Source organism: Pan paniscus, chromosome 4 (genome assembly GCF_029289425.2).
Source record: "Pan paniscus chromosome 4, NHGRI_mPanPan1-v2.0_pri, whole genome shotgun sequence".
Taxonomy (NCBI): Eukaryota; Metazoa; Chordata; class Mammalia; order Primates; family Hominidae; genus Pan; species Pan paniscus.
This window is the reverse complement of record NC_073253.2, coordinates 34,528,741-34,548,357: the sequence shown is the minus strand read 5'-3', so window position 1 is coordinate 34,548,357 and position 19,617 is coordinate 34,528,741. Positions and strand designations below refer to the sequence as shown.

Sequence of the window (19,617 nt, the reverse complement as noted above, 5' to 3'; positions counted from 1 at the left end):
GTACTTCATGGACCACATCTCATTGATGATACATTTAGTCCATCAGATTTCCGTTTTAAGTTGAGTCATCACTTAAGGTGTAGCCGTTGGTAAAATCCCGCAGCACTGATCTCCTATGTATCTGAATGTCATATACTCTGCACTTTCTATTGCTACTCCCCAATCTTTGGTCAGGGTCAATATGTTTAATTTAATTCATTCAAACAGTTGGTCAGTTCAGCCATCACCATCACCACTAGGTCGTCTTGTTGGTCATTGTTTAACTATTATATTAGCCAAGGTAATGCAAGCTATCAGCAAACAAATTCTCCGTCTAAGTGGCTTAAATACATTAGAAGTTTATTTCTTGCTAATATAAGTTCAATTGGTAACAGATCCGGGAATGGTGGATTTTCTGCTCCACTGTGGGCTCAGGCTGATGGAGTTACCATGAGGCTCAGAAGCTTGCCTAGCTGGCAAAGGGGATTAGGAGAATGTGAAAGCTTATTCAGGAAGCTTTTATGGGCCAGGGCTAGAGGTGGCTTACATCATTCCCACCCATGCTTCAGAACTGAGGTACATGGCCATACCTAACTACAGGGGAGACTGGGAAATGTAGTCTTTGTGTTTGCTTGGTGAGCCTGTCTTTGTCAAACCCAGCTAGTGAATTTCCTTGTATGATACCTGCTCTTTGATTCAGATAATAATAAGAGGCATGGAAGGACCAGATATATTGTTGTAGGACTTTTTCCTTAGTTCAACTAAAGACAGCGAGGTTGGGGGAGGGTGGTCCTCATCACACAGCCATGTAAAATTAGGCCTGCAGACAATTTGAAGGAGGAGAAAAATAGAATTTATTGGGCAAAGAGCAATAAAAAGGGAAACAAGGACTCTCCACCAAGACAGAACGAGAATCTTGCTAGTATGCTTCCCGCCTCGCAGACTGTAATCCCAGGTTCCACCCAGGAGGAGGAGGGGCCAGGCTCCTCCCTGCTGCCAAAGGCATGAACTTCTGTGTCTCCACCCCAGTGCACCCTCCTCTCAATGCATATGCCCATTGGAGTTTTGTCAGGGAGTCCTTCCCACCTGACTGTCTCAGTATGAAGGAGGAGTTTCCTTTGTGCCTAGTAAGTGGCTGTGTCACATTCCTGGGCATTAGAGTGGGAAATGTCTATATTCTGAATTCCTAACATATCTGATTATTGCTATTACTCTTTTCTCACAGGGAAATAAATGCCCGGCTTGATGCTGTATCGGAAGTTCTCCATTCAGAATCTAGTGTGTTTGGTCAGATAGAAAATCATCTACGTAAATTGCCCGACATAGAGAGGGGACTCTGTAGCATTTATCACAAAAAAGTAAGTGTGATAGAAATCTATTAAAGCTGACAGTGTTCTTCAGCTTGAGGACACTATATATTAAAAGAAAACTTTTGAGAGCTCTATTATTATTTTATTTTGTAAAATCTTACAAATAGCATGCGAGAGTAGCTGAATCCTCAGAAATTTTAATAGTACAAATTAGAGTTATTCCAATTTTTCCATTGTAGAAAATAAAGTTTTCTCATGTGCCTTAACTACAGCAACATAGAGGCCCTTCTGTTATAATATAGGGTATTCTCCTGTTTCATCCTGAAAGTACAGACTATTATCAAAATAGGAAATTTATGTAGACTTGTTATTTTAGAAAAAAAAAAAACCTTATTTCTTTTGATCTTAGAACAACTTATTATTTCTTAAAACTATGGAAAAATCTGCTAGTATAACATCTGTGGTGGTAGTTAGTATGCAAACAAGCTTGGATATTGAAGGTGAGTAAAGGATTATTTTGATTTTTATCACTTAAGCTTTACAGTTTGAGTCATAGCAAAAATGAGTCGTTTTCCATGGTTAGGGAAATAATTTAGGTTATCTTCAAAATATGCCTAAAATTAAAAAAATTATTAATATTTTTAAATGATAAAACACTATAAACTATGGTGTTTTACTTTTTGCAGAAGTCATTCACATACCTTATACTCTTTGTTCCTTATCAAAACTTTATGACATTGAGAAGTTACTATTTTTATTACCTTCTTACTAATAAGAAATTGTATCTAATGCTATATATGTGTGTGTGTGTATATATATGTATATATATAAAATGCTGCAACCACTTGAATTACCTTGGCTAATATGATGATGCTCAGAGGTTTAGTAACTTGCTAGTAACAGAATCTGTATTTAGACCCAAGATTCTTGACTGTGTTTTCATTGGCTGTGTCTTTTGGACGCTATCATGTTTGATGTAGTTATCTTGACTGCCATTTTTTTTTTCTGGTTGCCATTTTTCATAAGCAAATTTTATTTTTCCTCCAAATGTAACTCCTTGCCAATTTAATAATTTTACTGTGTAACCATTTTTATGTGCCTAAATTTTTATTTTGTTTTGTGTTATGTTATGTTATGTTATGTTATGTTATGTTATGTTATGTTATTTTTGAGACAGAGTTTTACTCTCGTCACCCAGGCTGGAGTGCAATGGCGTGATCTCGGCTCACTGCAACCTCTACTTCCCAGGTTTAATTGATTCTTCTGTCTCAGCCTCCTGCTGAGTAGCTGGGGTTACAGGCACCCGCCACTATGCCTGGCTAATTTTTGTATTTTTAGCAGAGATGGGGTTTCACCACATTGGCCAGGCTGGTATCGAACTCCTGACCTCAGGTGATCCACCCGCCTCGGCCTCCCAAAGTGCTGGGATTACAGGCATGAGCCACCGCGCCCAGCCAATATGCCTAAATTTTAGTTGTGACCAATTTTTCGTTAGTGTTTCTATATTTTTCATCCCCTTTTACCCCCACAGAGTTTTACTAGAATGATAAGTACTGCTTCTAAGAATACTTGAGGTGCCCAAGAGGACTTACGTAACTGTTTTACGTGCCTCAGCTAAATTTGAAAACAATGCACAAGCCAGAACTGGAAATACTGATCCTGGGGAGAAAGATATATGAGTTGGTTATGGGGCCAGGGGAGTCTATTGCATCATTATTGGGTACACCATGTTATTGTTTTGCTGGCAATAGCAGAAGCTGTGCTGATAGTCGCAAGTTTTATGGTAGACCTTTTTGAAGTTGCAATGTGGGTGCCAAACCATTTGTTGTTTTTATCCTTGGCTCAGAGCCTGAAAATTGATGCATATTAACCTTCTTTAAACAACAGATCTCCAGGCACCTTGCCTTAACTACTTCAAAGGATTCACTGACAGATGTCAGAGATTTGAAAACAGAGGCAAAGCTGAAAATCTTTCAGTGGCTACTCAAATGCACAAAGTCAAAGTGTCCATGGCATCAAGATGGCAGCATCAGTTCATGGGGCTGTGATTTCTATTCCACCTTCCTGCCTTTTTGTAAACTTTACTTTGATGTTTGTATTGCACAGGGTTTGTGTATTTATAAAAGTTTCAAAACTCTAGTAAAGTCAGAATCTAATTCATTTAAAAAGTGGCCGGTATGCAGTGCAAGAATGACTTATTTTGGAATTTCAAAATATAGTTTACTAATGGAACTTACAACTCACTTGGAAGCCATTCCTTGTTGCTGTTTTAGTGTTTGTTTACACAAGAATGTACCTAAAGATTAGTTTGAAGGGTGAAGAGTAGAAATGATCTGGTAACAAACCAACTTCAGGAAAGCTGAATGCTTTAAACCAATGTTTTATAGATTAGTTGGCTGGCTCTGTGAACACACCATCAAACATATGTCTGTTCTTTATTATTAGATTACTCTAAATAAGCTTCTACTGTGTACACCACATAGTGGGTGATGTCCTGGGTACAGATTGTGCCAATTATGTGAAATTCATAAAATGAGAAGGAACACTGGATGTTGTGGGAAGTGGTTAGCATAGGCTGTATGGTTTTGTGGAACGTGCCCTGGAATATGTACCAATAGGTGTTTTTATGGTGATAATGATAGAGGATCTCAAGTGAGCTGATTCTGGTATAAAATAGACATTTCTTCTTCTTCTTTTTTTTTTTGAAACAAGATCTCACTGTGTCACCCATGCTGGAATGCAGTGGTGCGACCACAGCTCACTACAGCTTCAGCCTCCAGCCTTCTGAGTAGTTGGGACAACAGGCACGTGCCACCATGCCCAGCTATTTTTTTTTTTTTTTTTTTTGCATTTTTTGTAGAGACAAGGTGTTGCCATGTTGCCCAGGCTGGTCTCCAGCTCCTGGGTTTAAGAGCTCCTCCCACCTTGGACTCCCAGTGTGTTGGGATTACGGGTGTGAGCCACTGTGCTTAGCCTAAAACAAACATTTCTTTTGATGGCAAAATGTTAAATTCAAATCCTGTAAATAGTGCTAGTCACAGGAACCCATACTAACTTTGCTCAAGAACTGTTTTGTAAGAAATTCTTAAGTAACTGCCGAGGTTGGTGAATACATTTAAAGGATAATCGCACTTAGCAAATGTTGAGGAGAGTGTTTTCAGAATTTCCTAGGTGAAAATCTTTTTTTAGCTAAGCAGGAATAAGCCCAAACCTGCATGTTCAGTGTGGCACTTAAGCTGGGGTCCTTCCCATCCTGGGTCCAGTGAGGCCCTGCCACCATACTTGTGGGTCTGTGCTCAAGCTCTCCCAGTGAGACAGCTGCTGCCAGAAGTAGGGCTGAACTCCTGGAGAGTGACTTCAGGAGCAGCCACTTACCCATCCTCAGCTTTCTTGTAGCTTCTTTTGAGTTCTTTTGCTTAAGAAACTTGAGAACAACCTGCTGCCTCTGGCTTTCAACATGATTGTAAAGCACTACTGGTTTTCACCTTGCTTCTGTTGCTGACTTAACTTTACATTGTGTCTCAGCTTGGAAAATTAATCATTTTCTTGGGATTACAATAATCATAAGAGGTTAATATTCAAAATTATATTGAAAATGTTTGTGTTTGTTTCTTTACTTTTGTTAAAAGGTATCATTAATTGACTAGTGGCCAAAAAGCTTCCAGGTTTCACGTTTATGTAAACAGTCCAGCTTCCTGTATGGGGTGGGGAGGGGGTCTTTCTGGAGAAAAGTTGCCTCATGATACACTTAGAATTCAACATTTGCTCAGTTGGACCTAACTTCTTATTTTTTTTGCATAATTCACCCTTTGTGGTTAGTAATTACCTTTTTGAATACGTTCTTAGCCTTAATCTATTTCATATATACTATCTATTATGTGCCTTATTACTTTACCCCTAAATTGTTTTCTCATCTAAAGACAGTTCTTTTCAGCCAACATTTTGTCAGTTTTATTTTCCTGAGCTGTCTTCTAGAGCCTTCTAACTTGATCCAGTCTGGACTGGTTGTCCCCGTATCTGTTGTATAGTACTATCTTAGATTCCCTTTACTTCCCTTGAGTTGAATCTTTTATTTTCTATATTCCATGTCTTCCTCTTGGTTTATTTCTTCATTTTGGTGGAGTATATCCTCTAGAACCTTCCTGAGAAAGCATGTTGGAAGTAAATCTTTTGAAACATTCATGTCTGAAAGTGGTTTTTTTGTTGTTGTTATTGTTGTTACTACCTTCACATTTGATTGGTAGTTTGGATTGGTATAAAATTCTAGGTTTTAGATGACTTCGTTATCTTTACTTCCTCTTCTGTTGAATTTTTCATTTCTACTATTATGCTTTAATTTCCAAGAATTTTTGTTTTCTTGTCCTCCAAATGTTTTTTCTTTTTAAAAGTAGCATCTTGTTTCATGGTTGTAGTATCTTCTGTTTCATGGAAGATATTATTAATATTTTTAGAAGTTCGCTAACAGGGCAGAATCCATATTGGTACACAAGTCTTTTTGGATTCTTGATGTAAATTGTGTCTCAGTTTTCCTTAAGGACAGTTTAAAATTCAGGTACCTTGAGTCTTTTAAGTCAATTACTGTTTATCTATTTACTTTATAGCTTCTAACATATTATTGCTGTTGTCTTCTTTTCTAGTGTGTTTTTTTCCTTTTTTTTTTTTTTTTTTTTTTTTTTTTGAGACGGAGTCTTGCTCTGTTGCCCAGGCAGGAGTGCAGTGGCACGATCTCGGCTCACTGCAGTCTCTGCCTTCCAGGCTCAAGCGATTCTCCTGCCTCGCCACCTGAGTCACTGGGATCACAGGCGAGCGCCACCACACCCAGCTAATTTTTGTATTTTTAGTAGAGATGGGGTTTCACCATGTTGGTAGGGCTGGTCTCGAACTCCTGACCTTGTGATCTGCCCGCCTCAGCCTCCCAAAGTGCTGGGATTACAGGCGTGAGTCACTGCGTCTGGCTGGTTTTATGCCGTTTTAAACAATCTCTTAACTGTCGTTTCAAGATGGAGAGAAATTAGATGCATGTGTTTAACCCACTGTTTACCAGAAGCTATGATATAAAAATTATTCATGATCATGTTAAAAAAAAAAACTACAGTAGTATGCAGGGGTATGCAGTAAAGGGTAAAAAGTCTCCCTCTGCCACCCCTCCATACCTACTACCCAGAGGTAACCAGAGTAAGTCACATGTGTTACCTCCTAAAATTTTTATTGATATTTAGATTTTTTATTTATATAGAATAATGTATATCATTTAAAGAATACAAAGAAAGTGTTACCATGTAAATACATAAAAATATATACATATATGGTATATGATATAAACATACTGTATATATTCAATGTATGTTGAAATTATGGAGTTCTATACTGATGCAAACAGATCTTAATTTTCTTTTAGCTGTTTCGTAGTACTACACTGCATGAGTTTTTCCCAATAAGATCCCAATTGATGGACATTTATTTCTTATTCATCTTTTTAAATTATAAGCAGCGCTACTATGAATATTCAGACACACATATTTTTCACTATTTGTTAGTCTGTTTTTAGATAAATTATTTAAAGTGGTGCTTATTCAAAGGGTTATGTGCACCTTTTTATTACAAAGACATGCCAAGTTGTTTTTCAAAAAGGTTAGTCCTCTGCTAAGAGTATATAAAAGTGTCTTTTTTTCTTTTACATCCTGTTACATGGTTATTGTGAAGCTTTTAAATCTTCGACGTTCTGATAAGTGAAAAATGCTATCCTATATTTCTATTTTGCTTGTCTTTAATTATATATGAAGATAATCGTATACATACTTGCTGTTCTCTTTCTATGAGCTGCATATTCAGTTTGTTTAGCCATTGTTCTTTGGATTATTCATCTTTTTCTTGTCAATTTGTAAGAGCCTATTATGTTTGGGAGAATTTTGCCTTGTGTCTGTTATGCCTTACAGATATTATCCTTCACATTTTTTAACTTGTTTAACCTATTTTTGCTATATGGTTTATGTTATTTTAAAAATGAAAAAATACTAAACAAGTATTGGCTTTGTTTTCCTTGGCTAAAATTATTTCCTTTATACCTTTAAAATATTACATAGTATTTAACCTCATTTAGAAAATATCAGTGATATTTTATTTCAACTAACTAGTTAATAGAAAATTTAAACTTTCCTCAATTCTGATTCTAACTTTTAAAAGTCACTAATTAAACTTCATTTTCATGTATCTTATGCTATTTCATAAAAAATATTTCTATTTTCAGTGTTCTACCCAAGAGTTCTTCTTGATTGTCAAAACTTTATATCACCTAAAGTCAGAATTTCAAGCAATAATACCTGCTGTTAATTCCCACATTCAGTCAGACTTGCTCCGGACCGTTATTTTAGAAATTCCTGAACTCCTCAGTCCAGTGGAGCATTACTTAAAGATACTCAATGAACAAGCTGCCAAGTAAGTACCAGACCCTGAATTCTTCCTTTTCACCAGTCAGTATAATTCAGTGCATTTGCCATTTATTTGTGGATTCTTAATCTTTACTAGAATAATAATAGAAGTTGCATGAGTACATATATAATTAGAAATGTGATTGGACCCTAAAAGTGTTACATTACAGCTGGAATACTTGCTATCTAAAATTTAGGCAGTTTACCATCTAGGACAGATATAGTACTCCCCCACATATCAGATGATGGAAAGGTAAAACACAGGCAAAGCCAAGCATTAGTAGTTTATTAACCCCAAAATGAGTGTCAGCTATCTTGTACTCATTTCCTATATTTCCAGAGATGTCTTTATATTTAGAATCTGTAAAAGCAAAGTTATCCTTTAAAAGGTAGTTATAACATATTGCACAAAACATTCTATGTAAATGAAATAGGATTTGACATTTACATTTGTCTTTGTTTTCTGCATAGGCAAACAACAAATAATTTATCTCTTGGTTTTACCATGGGAATCATGAACTTAAAAAGCAGAAATGATTTTAGGGTAATTTTGACCATCCTCAGAGAAGTTAAAAAACAAATCCATAAGTGCTTAGTGACAATTGGAACCACATTTTTCTGACTTCCAGTGCTTTCCTCTTTTATCACACTATGAAAAATAAGCGATAACTGCTGTAATTAATAAACTTCGAATATGTATTTGCATGTTTTGATTTTTTAGAGTTGGGGATAAAACTGAATTATTTAAAGACCTTTCTGACTTCCCTTTAATAAAAAAGAGGAAGGATGAAATTCAAGGTGTTATTGACGAGATCCGAATGCATTTGCAAGAAATACGAAAAATACTAAAAAATCCTTCTGCACAATATGTGACAGTATCAGGACAGGAGGTAATGTCAAACTTACTTTTATTTTCTATTAGTTTTACTCTAGTAGAAAAGCTATTTTAAAATGTAAATAGAAATCTGAGGATAGGATATGTATTATCTTTTCAAATTTTCTGTTTTATTCCTTGGAAATATGTTGTAATAACTTGTTTTGATAAGAGTTATTTTGATAGTGTTTTATTAGTCTCTTGTTAAAGTAATGCAACTTAATGTTATATGTATATTAGCGTTATCTGTTGAAATTATATTATAGAAAATCTCAATTACTATGAATAACAACTTATAGAATTCATTTGTTCTAAATCCAGGAAAGAGAAGTTAGTCTTTGATCCCTACCTTGCAGATGATGAAATGATACAAAGCCTGTGTTGATTGGCTCATACAGTGATTAAACGGCGGGGCTTCCTCCTAAAGTTAAGAGTATAGCTGCTAAAAAAAACATGTCTAGAGTGAAAAACTACAGTTAGTGAGTCTTCCATAAAATTATGGTACTGTTTAGAATATGTTTCTTGGGGGTGTGTACTTCTGTTTAAAGTTTGATAGTAATGTCTGAATGAGAACCAGAAAAGGAAGAAGTATGCCTTTTAAATATGGTTGTGCTTTTCAGTCCTATTCTGGGTCTTGAGACATGCTACTCCTATATCTTATGTTTAATAAAATATGAAGATTCAAACTGAGGGAGTTTGAGAAATTCTGTTTTATTAAAATACCAAATTAGGAAACTTATGGTTAACTTCTATAGAATGAGCATTTTATTCAGGATTTTAAAAAAACAGATATTTTTCCGGTGGGGAAGAACTTAATTTCAAATCAAATTTTTAAACATTTACATTGTTTTGTGTGTTTTGCCAAAAGATTGTTGAATGTATAGTTATTTGAAATAAGAAGCTCTACATTAATTGAGAACGTTCATTAAAATGTTTATTAGTCTTGTGTTATTTCATAGATTTACCCATTAAGTCAACCTGTCTTCTGAACTAAAATTATTAAGATATTATACTCAGCAGACATTCACAATGCCACATAGAACTCTATATAACAGAAAAATGATTTGACAATATTTATACTTATGTTTATTGTCTGAACAGACAAATACCAAATATTTAATTGTAACTTGTTTTTGCTATGCAGTCATGACCTTGCAAAGTGAAAACTGGCCTAAAGGCCACTATTCTGGCTATTGGTTTAAAATCAGATGATCAACACTGCTTTAGTTACTTTAATAAAAGATATGTAGTAGAAAAGTGGCTGCCTTTTCTACTACTTTTTTTTTTTTTTTTTTTTTTTTTACAGTGGAGAAAGTAAGTGTAAGTGCCAATTCTACCATTTACATGCTATACGACCATGGAAGAGTTACCTCTGTTGTAAGACTATTATGGAGACCAATTAAGTTAAAATACATGAAAGTGCTTTTTAATCATAAAGTGCTATGCTTATACTACTCATATAATAACAATAATAGTAATACAGTTACCATTTATCAAGTACTTGTTAAAGTCTGGAATGATGGTAGGTGCCTACATATATTATTTAATTCTTATAACAATGCCCAAAAGGGTCATTCCAGTTTGTTGGAAAGAAAACCAAGGTTTGGAGTAGTTAGATAAGTTACCCAAGGTCCGAAGCACAAATCCAGCCCACTTCTGCCAGACTCTAGTCTTTGTATTATATTAATATCAGTATTTCATTCCATTTATTAATTCCAAATATTAACACAAAGATTCTCAACACCATGGATTTTATCTGACAAAATCTAGATATTTTAGAGCTCATAGTATTCAAAATAAAATAAAGTTTAAGTCTTGGAAAGACGGTCCTGGATTCATTTGGCAGTTTTTGAGTAAAAATGAGAGAAAATTTTCAGGAATTCATAAGAGATAGTAGACTGGTTATTCATTATGAGTGTGGCATTGAGGTTTAAAAAGTACAGCATGGAGATCAACTAATTGCATTAAAAATTATTAGGAAGATCAGTTATCTTTTATCTTTACTAGGTTAAGTTGATGAATTTGAGGAACAAAGTTTCTTCATTATTGATAGTAGGATGGATTCTTGTTGGTTTTTAATAATCTTCTCTAGGATTTTAGTAGAATGTTAATACAAAATTGCTTTCATAAAACCTTTTGAAAAAATTAATAATTCTATTCATTGGAACACCAAAGGAATTCTAAATATTCAAAATTGTTTTAATCAAATTCTGTTTTAAAAAAGACTACAGTGGCTCACACCTGTAATCCCAACACTTTGGGAAGCCAAGGCAGGAGGATCGCTTGAGCTCCGGAGTTCAAGACCTGCTTGGGCAACATAGCGAGACACCATCCCTAAAATATAAAATTAGCCAGGCATAGTGGAATGTGTCTATGCTCCCTGCTACTCGGGAGACTAAGGTAGAGAATCACTTGAGCCTGACAGGCTGAAGTTGCTGTGACCTGTGATCATGCCACTGTACTGCAGCCTGGGCAACAGAGAGAAACCCTGTCTCAAAAAAAAAAAAAAAAGGACTAATGCTATTCTCAAATTATTTAGAGGTACTTAAGGGACTAGGAACAGACTCCATCAAATATGATTATCTCTGAGAAGTGAGGGAGGCAGGGTGAAAAACCCTTATTTTACATTTATTGGTGCTTTTTTATGCCTTTCTGTTCTGACATTTTATTTCTATACATATGGCTTTTGTAATAACCTTAAAAGACCCATTATAGCAGCCCCATGTGAGCCACATGATGGTATGTGGATCTTGTTATTTTTACTAAAATTAGATAAATGTGCCAGTCTGTAAATCCAGTGTTATTTTGACAACATTCATTTTTCACCTCTGTTCCCAGCTTTTATATACTCATTAGAATACTAAAGCCTTATTGTATGATGCCTTATTGTCTCTGACTATGTAAATATTGGCTTAGAAGAAATTAATGAAAGCAGAAACTTTATATTTTTATGTAATAATGTACATACATTATTATGTATTATGTAATGAACGTATGTATGAATGTATGTGTGTATGTATGAAAGTATGTATGTATGTAATGAAAGCAGAAGTTTACATAGTTTACTGCTTCTGTTACAGTCTCTATCATATTTTATGAATATATACCAATTATCTCTTAACCTTGAATGAAATATGGAATGGAAATGGGGCAATGTTTACATTGGGGGCAGTACTGATAAGTATTATTATTATTACTAAGGGAAAAAGAAAAATATTGGAAAAAATCTTTAGAAAGGGTTTTATTAATTGACAGCATGCAGCATATCCAAATACCTGTTTACTGTGTTTAAAATGTGGAAAATAATCTGTTACATCTGAGTACTTTTTACTTAGATTTAAAATATAGTAAAACATCCTTAAATTATTAAGAGAATGAAATTGGGGGATTGGAGGAATGGGTTAAGTGTGGTGCTGGAGAAAACAGCAGTTTCTGGAGTGAGTAAGAGTTTCGGCAAGCCTAGCAACGTTGCCAGCCCAGTGATACCACAGGCTATATAGATTGAATAACAATATCTGGGTCCCAGGAGAAGAATATGAGAGATTGCTTATAATGAATCAAGGCAGACTACTCACATCAACACCTAATAAACAAAGTCAGGAACTGTAGACCAGGAAAAGTTGCTGTGAGAGCTTTCTAAGATTACTGGAATGTATGCTATTTTTCTATGTTAGTTTTCTTTTCTTTAGTAATAAAATTCTTAAACCAAAGGCCTACCTGTTCATTCTTAGAATGTTTGAAAAAAAGAATAGCTAGAGAAAAAATGTTGTATCTTATCGTCAGTATAGAAGAGAAGAAAAGCTAGCAGAAGACAACTCTGAGGAGGAACCCAGGCTGAAACTCTGAGGATTGCTGAGTGAGGAAAAGGGACCCTCAGAATCAGTCCAAGGACCAGACCCTGTCTGAGGATGTGACCAGAGGGGTTTAACTTGTGCCTTCCTGACTCTCGCTGTTTTCCCCCCTGCAGTGGCACTGTATTGGCTCTGTGTATGGTAGCCCGCTGTAGTGATTGTGCTCCTAGAGTAGAACTTTTGATACTTACAGATTGAATAGTTGTGGTCCAAACTGTTCCCAAGGTGCTCCTTGTTCAAAATGTCCACCATCCCTTAGCCAGTAACTCCTGTGGAGCTCTGTGTTAGTCATTATGCATCTAGATGTGTCCTTCCCAAATATCAGTGATCCAATCAGTCTGTTCCTGAATTTTGCTGTTTGCCTTTAGCATAGCTCTTTCCAGAATTATTTTATAAAAAGGCCAACATTTCTTTTGGTAGAACACTCTAAAACAGCAGAATTATTTAGCACAGTTTAAAAGTGATTTTATCTTTCCCATTAGTGATATTTTTTGTGGTTTTTCAAAAGTTACTTTTTGTAGCCAAAGGAGGCTTGTTAGACTCTTCACTCTTAACTATTTAAGTGGGTGTGGCAGATTTGAAACTGTAGTAATTCTCTATAAATGAGGGCATCACTAGTTCAAAACAGTTTTCTAAGGATGAAATTTTTTAGATTAGCCACTGATTCTTAATATAATTAATGTAAAAGCTACAGTGTTTCTATTAATGGAAAAAATAAACTCAAGAACCATGTTGATACTGTTATTAATATGAACATTATAAATACCTGAAGTTATGTGCATATAATAAAACTGATAAATGTGAAAAAGTTCTCATAGCTCTCTCAAGATTACAACCACACACCTTCTGGGTTCCATTCTGCTCAAAATGGGTTTTTATAAATTTATTTAAATGAATCATTGAATTAGTTCTTTTGTTTTTGTTTTTGTTTTTTATTAAGACAGAGTCTTGCTCTGTCGTCCAGGCTGGAGTGCAGTGGCACAATCTCGGCTCACTGCAACCTCCACCTCCTGGATTCAAGTGATTCTCCTGCCTCAGCTTCCCGAGTAGCTGGGATTACAAGTGCCTGCCACCACACCTGGCTAATTTTTGTATTATTAGTAGAGATGGGGTTTCACCACGTTGGCCAGGCTGGTCTTAAACTCCTGACCTCAGGTAATCTGTCCGCCTCAGCCTCCCAAACTGCTGGGATTACAGGTGTGAGCCATCGCGCCCGGCCTGAATTTGGTTGTAATAATACAGAAATGCAAGCACACTGAGAAGAGATAATACATAACTAAGGCTAAAAATGAATGGTGTGATAGAACTTCACTTGCTTCCTGGCTGATTTCAGAGAACCTTATTTGCAGAGCACAGTTGGATCTATAAATAAATTATGAATGTAAATTAAAATGACAGGAGATATTATCTCACCTCAGTTAAAATGGCTTTTATCCAAAAGACAGGCAATAACAAATGTTGATGAGGATGTGGAGAAAAGGGAACTCTTGTACACTGTTGGTGGGAATGTAAATTAATACTACCACTACCACTGTGGAGAACAGTTTGGAGGTCCCTCAAAAAAAAAAAAAAAGAGCTACCATATGATCCAGCAATCCCACTGCTAGGTATATATCCCAAAGAAAGGTAATTAGTATATTAAGGAGATATCTGCACTGCAGTGTTTATTGCAGCACTATTCACAACAGCTAAGATTTGGAAACAAACTAAGTGTCCATCAACAGACAAATGGGTAAAGAAGCTGTAGTACGTATTCACAATGGAGTACTATTCAGCCATAAAAAAGAATGAGATCCTGTAATTTGCAACAACATGGATGGATTATGGAGGTCATTATGTTAAGGGAAATAAGCCAGGTACAGAAAGACGAACTTTGCATGTTGTCACTTACTTGTGGGAGCTAAAAATTAAAACAATTGAACTCACAGAGATACAGAATAGAATGATGGTTACCAGAAACTGGTAGTGGTAGTGGGGGTGGAGGGGATGAGGGGATGGTTAATGGATACAAAGAAACCAGAAAGAATGAATAAAACCTAGTACTGATAACATGGTAATTATAATCAATAATAATTTAATTGTACATTTTTAAATAAAAGAGTATAACTGGGTTATTTGTAGCACAAAAGAAAAATGCTTGAGGAGATGGATACCCCATTTACCCTGATGTGATTATTACGCATTGTATGTCTGTATCAAACTATCTCATGTAACCAATAAATATATACAACTACCATGTACCCACAAAAATAAAAAAAAGATACTATGGTTCATATAAGTGAAAACTTGAAGAAAACTCTCATATGGGAAGAAATACTTTCTTCTCTTTATAGTTAGGGAAGTCAGTGCTTTCCTGTGAAGAGACTTTTAGAGGATTTCGGTTCCTTGGATAAAAACTATCTAAAAATCCTCTCTGTTCAGAATAGGGGAGGATCATATCTCAGACCGGTGTAACATCTAGTAATTGAATATTTTAAAATTTTATATACTTAGAAATTCAATCTTTTATGAGTAGTAGAATTCTTAAGATAAGTGAGTATTAATAAATGAAAGAGGTGGTTAATGAAAAAGCCATCAGAGTATACATATAACAATATTAGAAACATGAAAGCCCAAGTATTACAAATGTTTTATGCAATACAAATTGTACTTTGTCCCAAGTAGTGAACCCTTAATTAATAATATTTGTCTGTATTGACATATATACAGTCTGAAAAACAATACTGGACTTATCTTGAGTGTTTAACAATATATAATAAATTGTTATACCACAATTTGGGGAAAGCTGTAAAATATATAATGGTTACTTATCTAAATCTCTGTTTATTTGTATTTGTTTTAGTTTATGATAGAAATAAAGAACTCTGCTGTATCTTGTATACCAACTGATTGGGTAAAGGTTGGAAGGTAGGTTTAAAATAAATTTTTTTCTTACAATGCATTATGATGACATCTGTATATCTATGTGCTACTGGGCTCATCGTAGCCACATTCTTGAAATTAAAAGCAATTCTTTTTACTTATTTTTTCTTATGGAACTTTTTTTTTTTTTGGAGGGGATGTAGTCTTGCTCTGTCACCCAGGCTGGAGTGTAGTGGTATGATCTCAGCTCACTGCAACCTCCGCCTCCCTGATTCAAGGGATTCTTGTGCCTCAGCCTCCCGAGTAGCTGGGACCACAGGAGTACACTACAACCCCCGGCTAATTTTTGTATTTTTAGTAGAGATGGGGTTTCACCCTGTTGGCCAGGCTGGTCTCAAACTCCTGACCTCAGGTGATTCACCCACTTCAGCCTCCTAAAGTGCTGGGATTACAGGCATGAGCCACTGTGCCCTGCCCTTTCTTATGGAACTTTTAACCAAGGAGATCATTACTTTTAACTCTTTATCATTGATTTTAAAACATTTTTCAAAAAGGTATCTTATTTTTACACATTTATTTTCTTGTTTTGTAAATTATTGCTTTATTTTTATAGCACAGGGTACACATGGAAGAAAAGTTGAGGAACCTTCAATTGTAAGATTAATTTAGTTGCTTTTACTTCATGATGAATGCTATGCCTGACATTTCTTTTAAGAAGCTGCAATTTCATTTTCTACCTCACTGAGCTCCACATTTCTTTATTCTTAATGCCTTCCTTGGCACATAATTATTATAATTCTTTACATCTTTTTTTTTGTAACCCAGATCATGAATTGATGAAAATAAATTAATCAAAAACAAATTTAGAGAACCACATTGGGACTCTGCCTTTTCTCCTTGGTTAGATACTAATCTCCGAGAGAGGACTCATTTAAAGACAAGGTATTAGGGAAGTATATACAGCTGTGAATAGTATCTTTCGTGGAATATTTATTAGTACTGTTATCAATAAGTTGCACAAACATGAGATGAAAATGGTACATTTGCCTCAGGTGGTAGAAGAGGGACCGTAGCTGGTAATAGTGTACAGACATTCTGTTTTAAGGATGAAGGGAAATTTTGACATAATGTGTGAATGATTGTTACTTTATTACATATATAATATATATAATACATATATACAAAAAATATATAATAATACAAACATATATATATATATTTTTTTCTTTTTTTTAAGACAGAGTCTCTTTTTGTCAGCCAGGCTGGAGTGTAGTGGCTCAATCCCGGTCTACTGCAACCTCCGCCTCCCGGGTTCAAATGATTCTCCTGCCTCAGCCTCCCAAGTAGCTGGGATTACAGGCACCTGCCACCACAGACGGCTAATTTTTTTTTGTATTTTAGTAGAGATGGCGTTTCACCATTTGGCCAGGCTGGTCTCGAACTCAAGTGATCCACCTGCCTTGGCCTCCCAGTAATTTATTATTTTAACTTAAGAAGAGAATGTTTATTATCCATTGCCACATCATCAGATGTTGAAGGCACAGGCATGGATTTCTTTCATTCTAATACCATCTTTTTTTTTTTAATGCTACCAGAAGCTGTACTTTAGATTTGAGTATTGTTGATTCTAGGGGATGTTTTCTCTTTTTGCAGGCATTCTTTCCTTTATCTGTTTTTGTCCTGTACCACAGGTAATGAGTGAAATATGCATTATGAAGAGAAATTACCAAAAACCATGTTAGTCTATCTACAACAATAACTGAAATATCTCCCTAAATGAGTTTTCCAGAAGATAAAGCTTTGATAAATATGTTGGCATAGAAGTCTAGATGATATAATTTTAAAGCAACAAGCAAGGCATAAATCAGTGACAACATCTTTCACATGTTCAGTAATGTAAATTGAATCAACAGATAAGATAGTTAGGGAAAGGTTCATTGCAGTTTATCTGTTTGGCTATAGGGTTTTGACAGAGATGAGTTAGAACATCAGGAGTCAGATTTTGAATGCAAAAGGCCCACCCCTAATCCAGCAACTTGGCAAATTAAAGTGCAACAGTGTATTACAAGAGTTGGGGAGCAAAAAAAGACCAGACACCTTGACATTTTCTTCTTGAAGATTTATCATCATAATGACAGCATTAACAGCAGTGGCAACCACCACCACCACCACCACCACCACAACCACAATACTTACAGGCGCTCTCCTACGTTTTATTTGTTTGATCCTGTCAACAGTACCTATGAGGTAGATATTATTATCCCCGTTTCATAGATGAGAAAAGTGATATTTAGAGAAGGTCTGTTTCATTTGCCCCAAATCACATAGCTAGTAAGTAAGTGGCAGGACTGGAGCCTCGACCTGGCTTCTCTGACTGGGGACCCATGGCATCCCCTGTTGTGCTCTAGCTACTGAACGGAGAGCAAAGATGATACTCAAGCCCAGATGGGGAGCATGTGATATTTCTTCCTATCCAGAGCCACTGTGAATCTGCACAGATCACAGTATCCTGAAGATCTTTCTTAATTGCCTCCTGACTTAATGCATTGCTTTCTTTGTAATGCTTTTTTATTTTTCTTTTTTCACTGAAATACTTCAATCATACAGAAAAGCCCATAAAACAAAGAATAATACAACCTTCACCAATGTATCTACCTCCCAGCTTTGTCTTATTTTCTTTTACCATATATGCTTCTGATCTTTTTTAAAGAGCATTTTCACTTAGTATAATTTAAAGAAAAAAGCTTTCTGCCTATGAAATAAAAGTTCTAAACTCTGACTTTGCTATATGGGTATAATTTGAAATGCATTTTAAAAGGCTTCCTGAGCAAAGTCATATTCTTTGGAATCAGTAGAGTTCAGGACCATAATTAAAGAATGTTCTTCTGTTTACAGCTGTTTACTTTCAAGGTTCATCAGAGAATAATAAATAACTAATTTTCTAAAGTGATGGCATTTCGGATTTTTTACTAACCTTGATTTCCTATTTGTGTTCTTTCCCCTCTTCTAGCACAAAAGCTGTGAGCCGCTTTCACTCTCCTTTTATTGTAGAAAATTACAGACATCTGAATCAGCTCCGGGAGCAGCTAGTCCTTGACTGCAGTGCTGAATGGCTTGATTTTCTAGAGTGAGTTTACAATGAAAAAATATAATCTGACTTTTTGCTATCAGAAACAGACTGGAAAAATCTTTCCATCAAAAAGAAAATAGAGATTACAGCTCATGACTCACCATAAAATAGTTGAGTACATGTGTTCTCTGATTTTATTTCTTTTTTTTTTTTTTTTTTACTTTTTTTTTTTGATACTGAGTCTTGCTTTGTCACCGAGGCTGGAGTGCAGTGGCACGATCTCGGCTCACTGCATCCTCCACCTCTCAGGTTCAAGCAATTCTTTGTGCCTCAGCCTCCTGAGTAGCTGGGATTACAGGCACCCACCACTACACCCAGCTAATTTTTGTATTTTTAGTAGAGACGGGATTTCGCCATGTTGGCCAGGCTGATGTTGTACTCCTGACCTCAAGTGATCCGCCTGCCTCAGCCTCCCAAAGTGCTGGGATTACAGGCTTGAACCACTGCACCCAGCCCGAAAGAAATTCTTAAAATCTACTGAAAGTTAAGATGACCCTCTATACACCCTTCACCTAGGTTCATCACGTTAGCATTTGCCACATTTGCTTTTTATCTCTCATGTATTTTTTTTCCTGAAACATTTGGAAGTAAGTTTTAGGCATTGTAACACTTTACCCCTAAATACTTAAGCCTACGTCTTTAAAAATAAGGACATTCTACTATATAATCTTAACACCATTTATTATTACATCTAAAAAAAATTAACATTAATTTTTTTTTTTTTTTTTTTGAGATGGAGTCTCACTCTGTCACCCAGGCTGGAGTGCAGTGGCGCAATCTTGGCTCACTGCAAGCTCTGCCTCCCGAGTTCTCCCACCTCAGCCATTCTCCCACCTCAGCCTCCTGAGTAGCTGGGACTACAGGCGCACACTGCCACGCCCTGCTAATTTTCTTTTTTGTATTTTTAATAGAGACGGGGTTTCACCGTGTCAGCCAGGATTATCTCAATCTCCTGACCTTGTGATCCGCCCTCCTCGGCCTCCCAAAGTGCTGGGATTACAGGCATGAGCCACTGCGTCGGCCAAAAAATTAACATTAATTTATGAATATATTTGAATTTCTTGAATTTTCCCAATGTCCCCCCCCCGCCGGCTTTAGATTTTAAAATGAAAGACCTAATCAACTTTTACATGTTGCATTTGGTAATTATGCTTCTTTAGTCTATTTGAACCTAGAATTATCT

At 35.8% G+C, this 19,617-nt stretch overlaps 1 protein-coding gene across 1 annotated transcript in view; it reads left to right on the top strand.

Annotated features, from left to right (window-relative positions):
• Positions 1 to 19,617, top strand: part of MSH3 (mutS homolog 3) — a 221,027-nt gene that overhangs the window by 105,069 nt on the left and 96,341 nt on the right. The window contains exons 13-17 of the mRNA XM_057302266.2: positions 1,205 to 1,337; positions 7,537 to 7,724; positions 8,439 to 8,607; positions 15,285 to 15,349; positions 18,315 to 18,431. Coding sequence (XP_057158249.1) covers positions 1,205 to 1,337; positions 7,537 to 7,724; positions 8,439 to 8,607; positions 15,285 to 15,349; positions 18,315 to 18,431 — 672 coding nt within the window. The remainder of the gene's footprint in view (positions 1 to 1,204; positions 1,338 to 7,536; positions 7,725 to 8,438; positions 8,608 to 15,284; positions 15,350 to 18,314; positions 18,432 to 19,617) is intronic.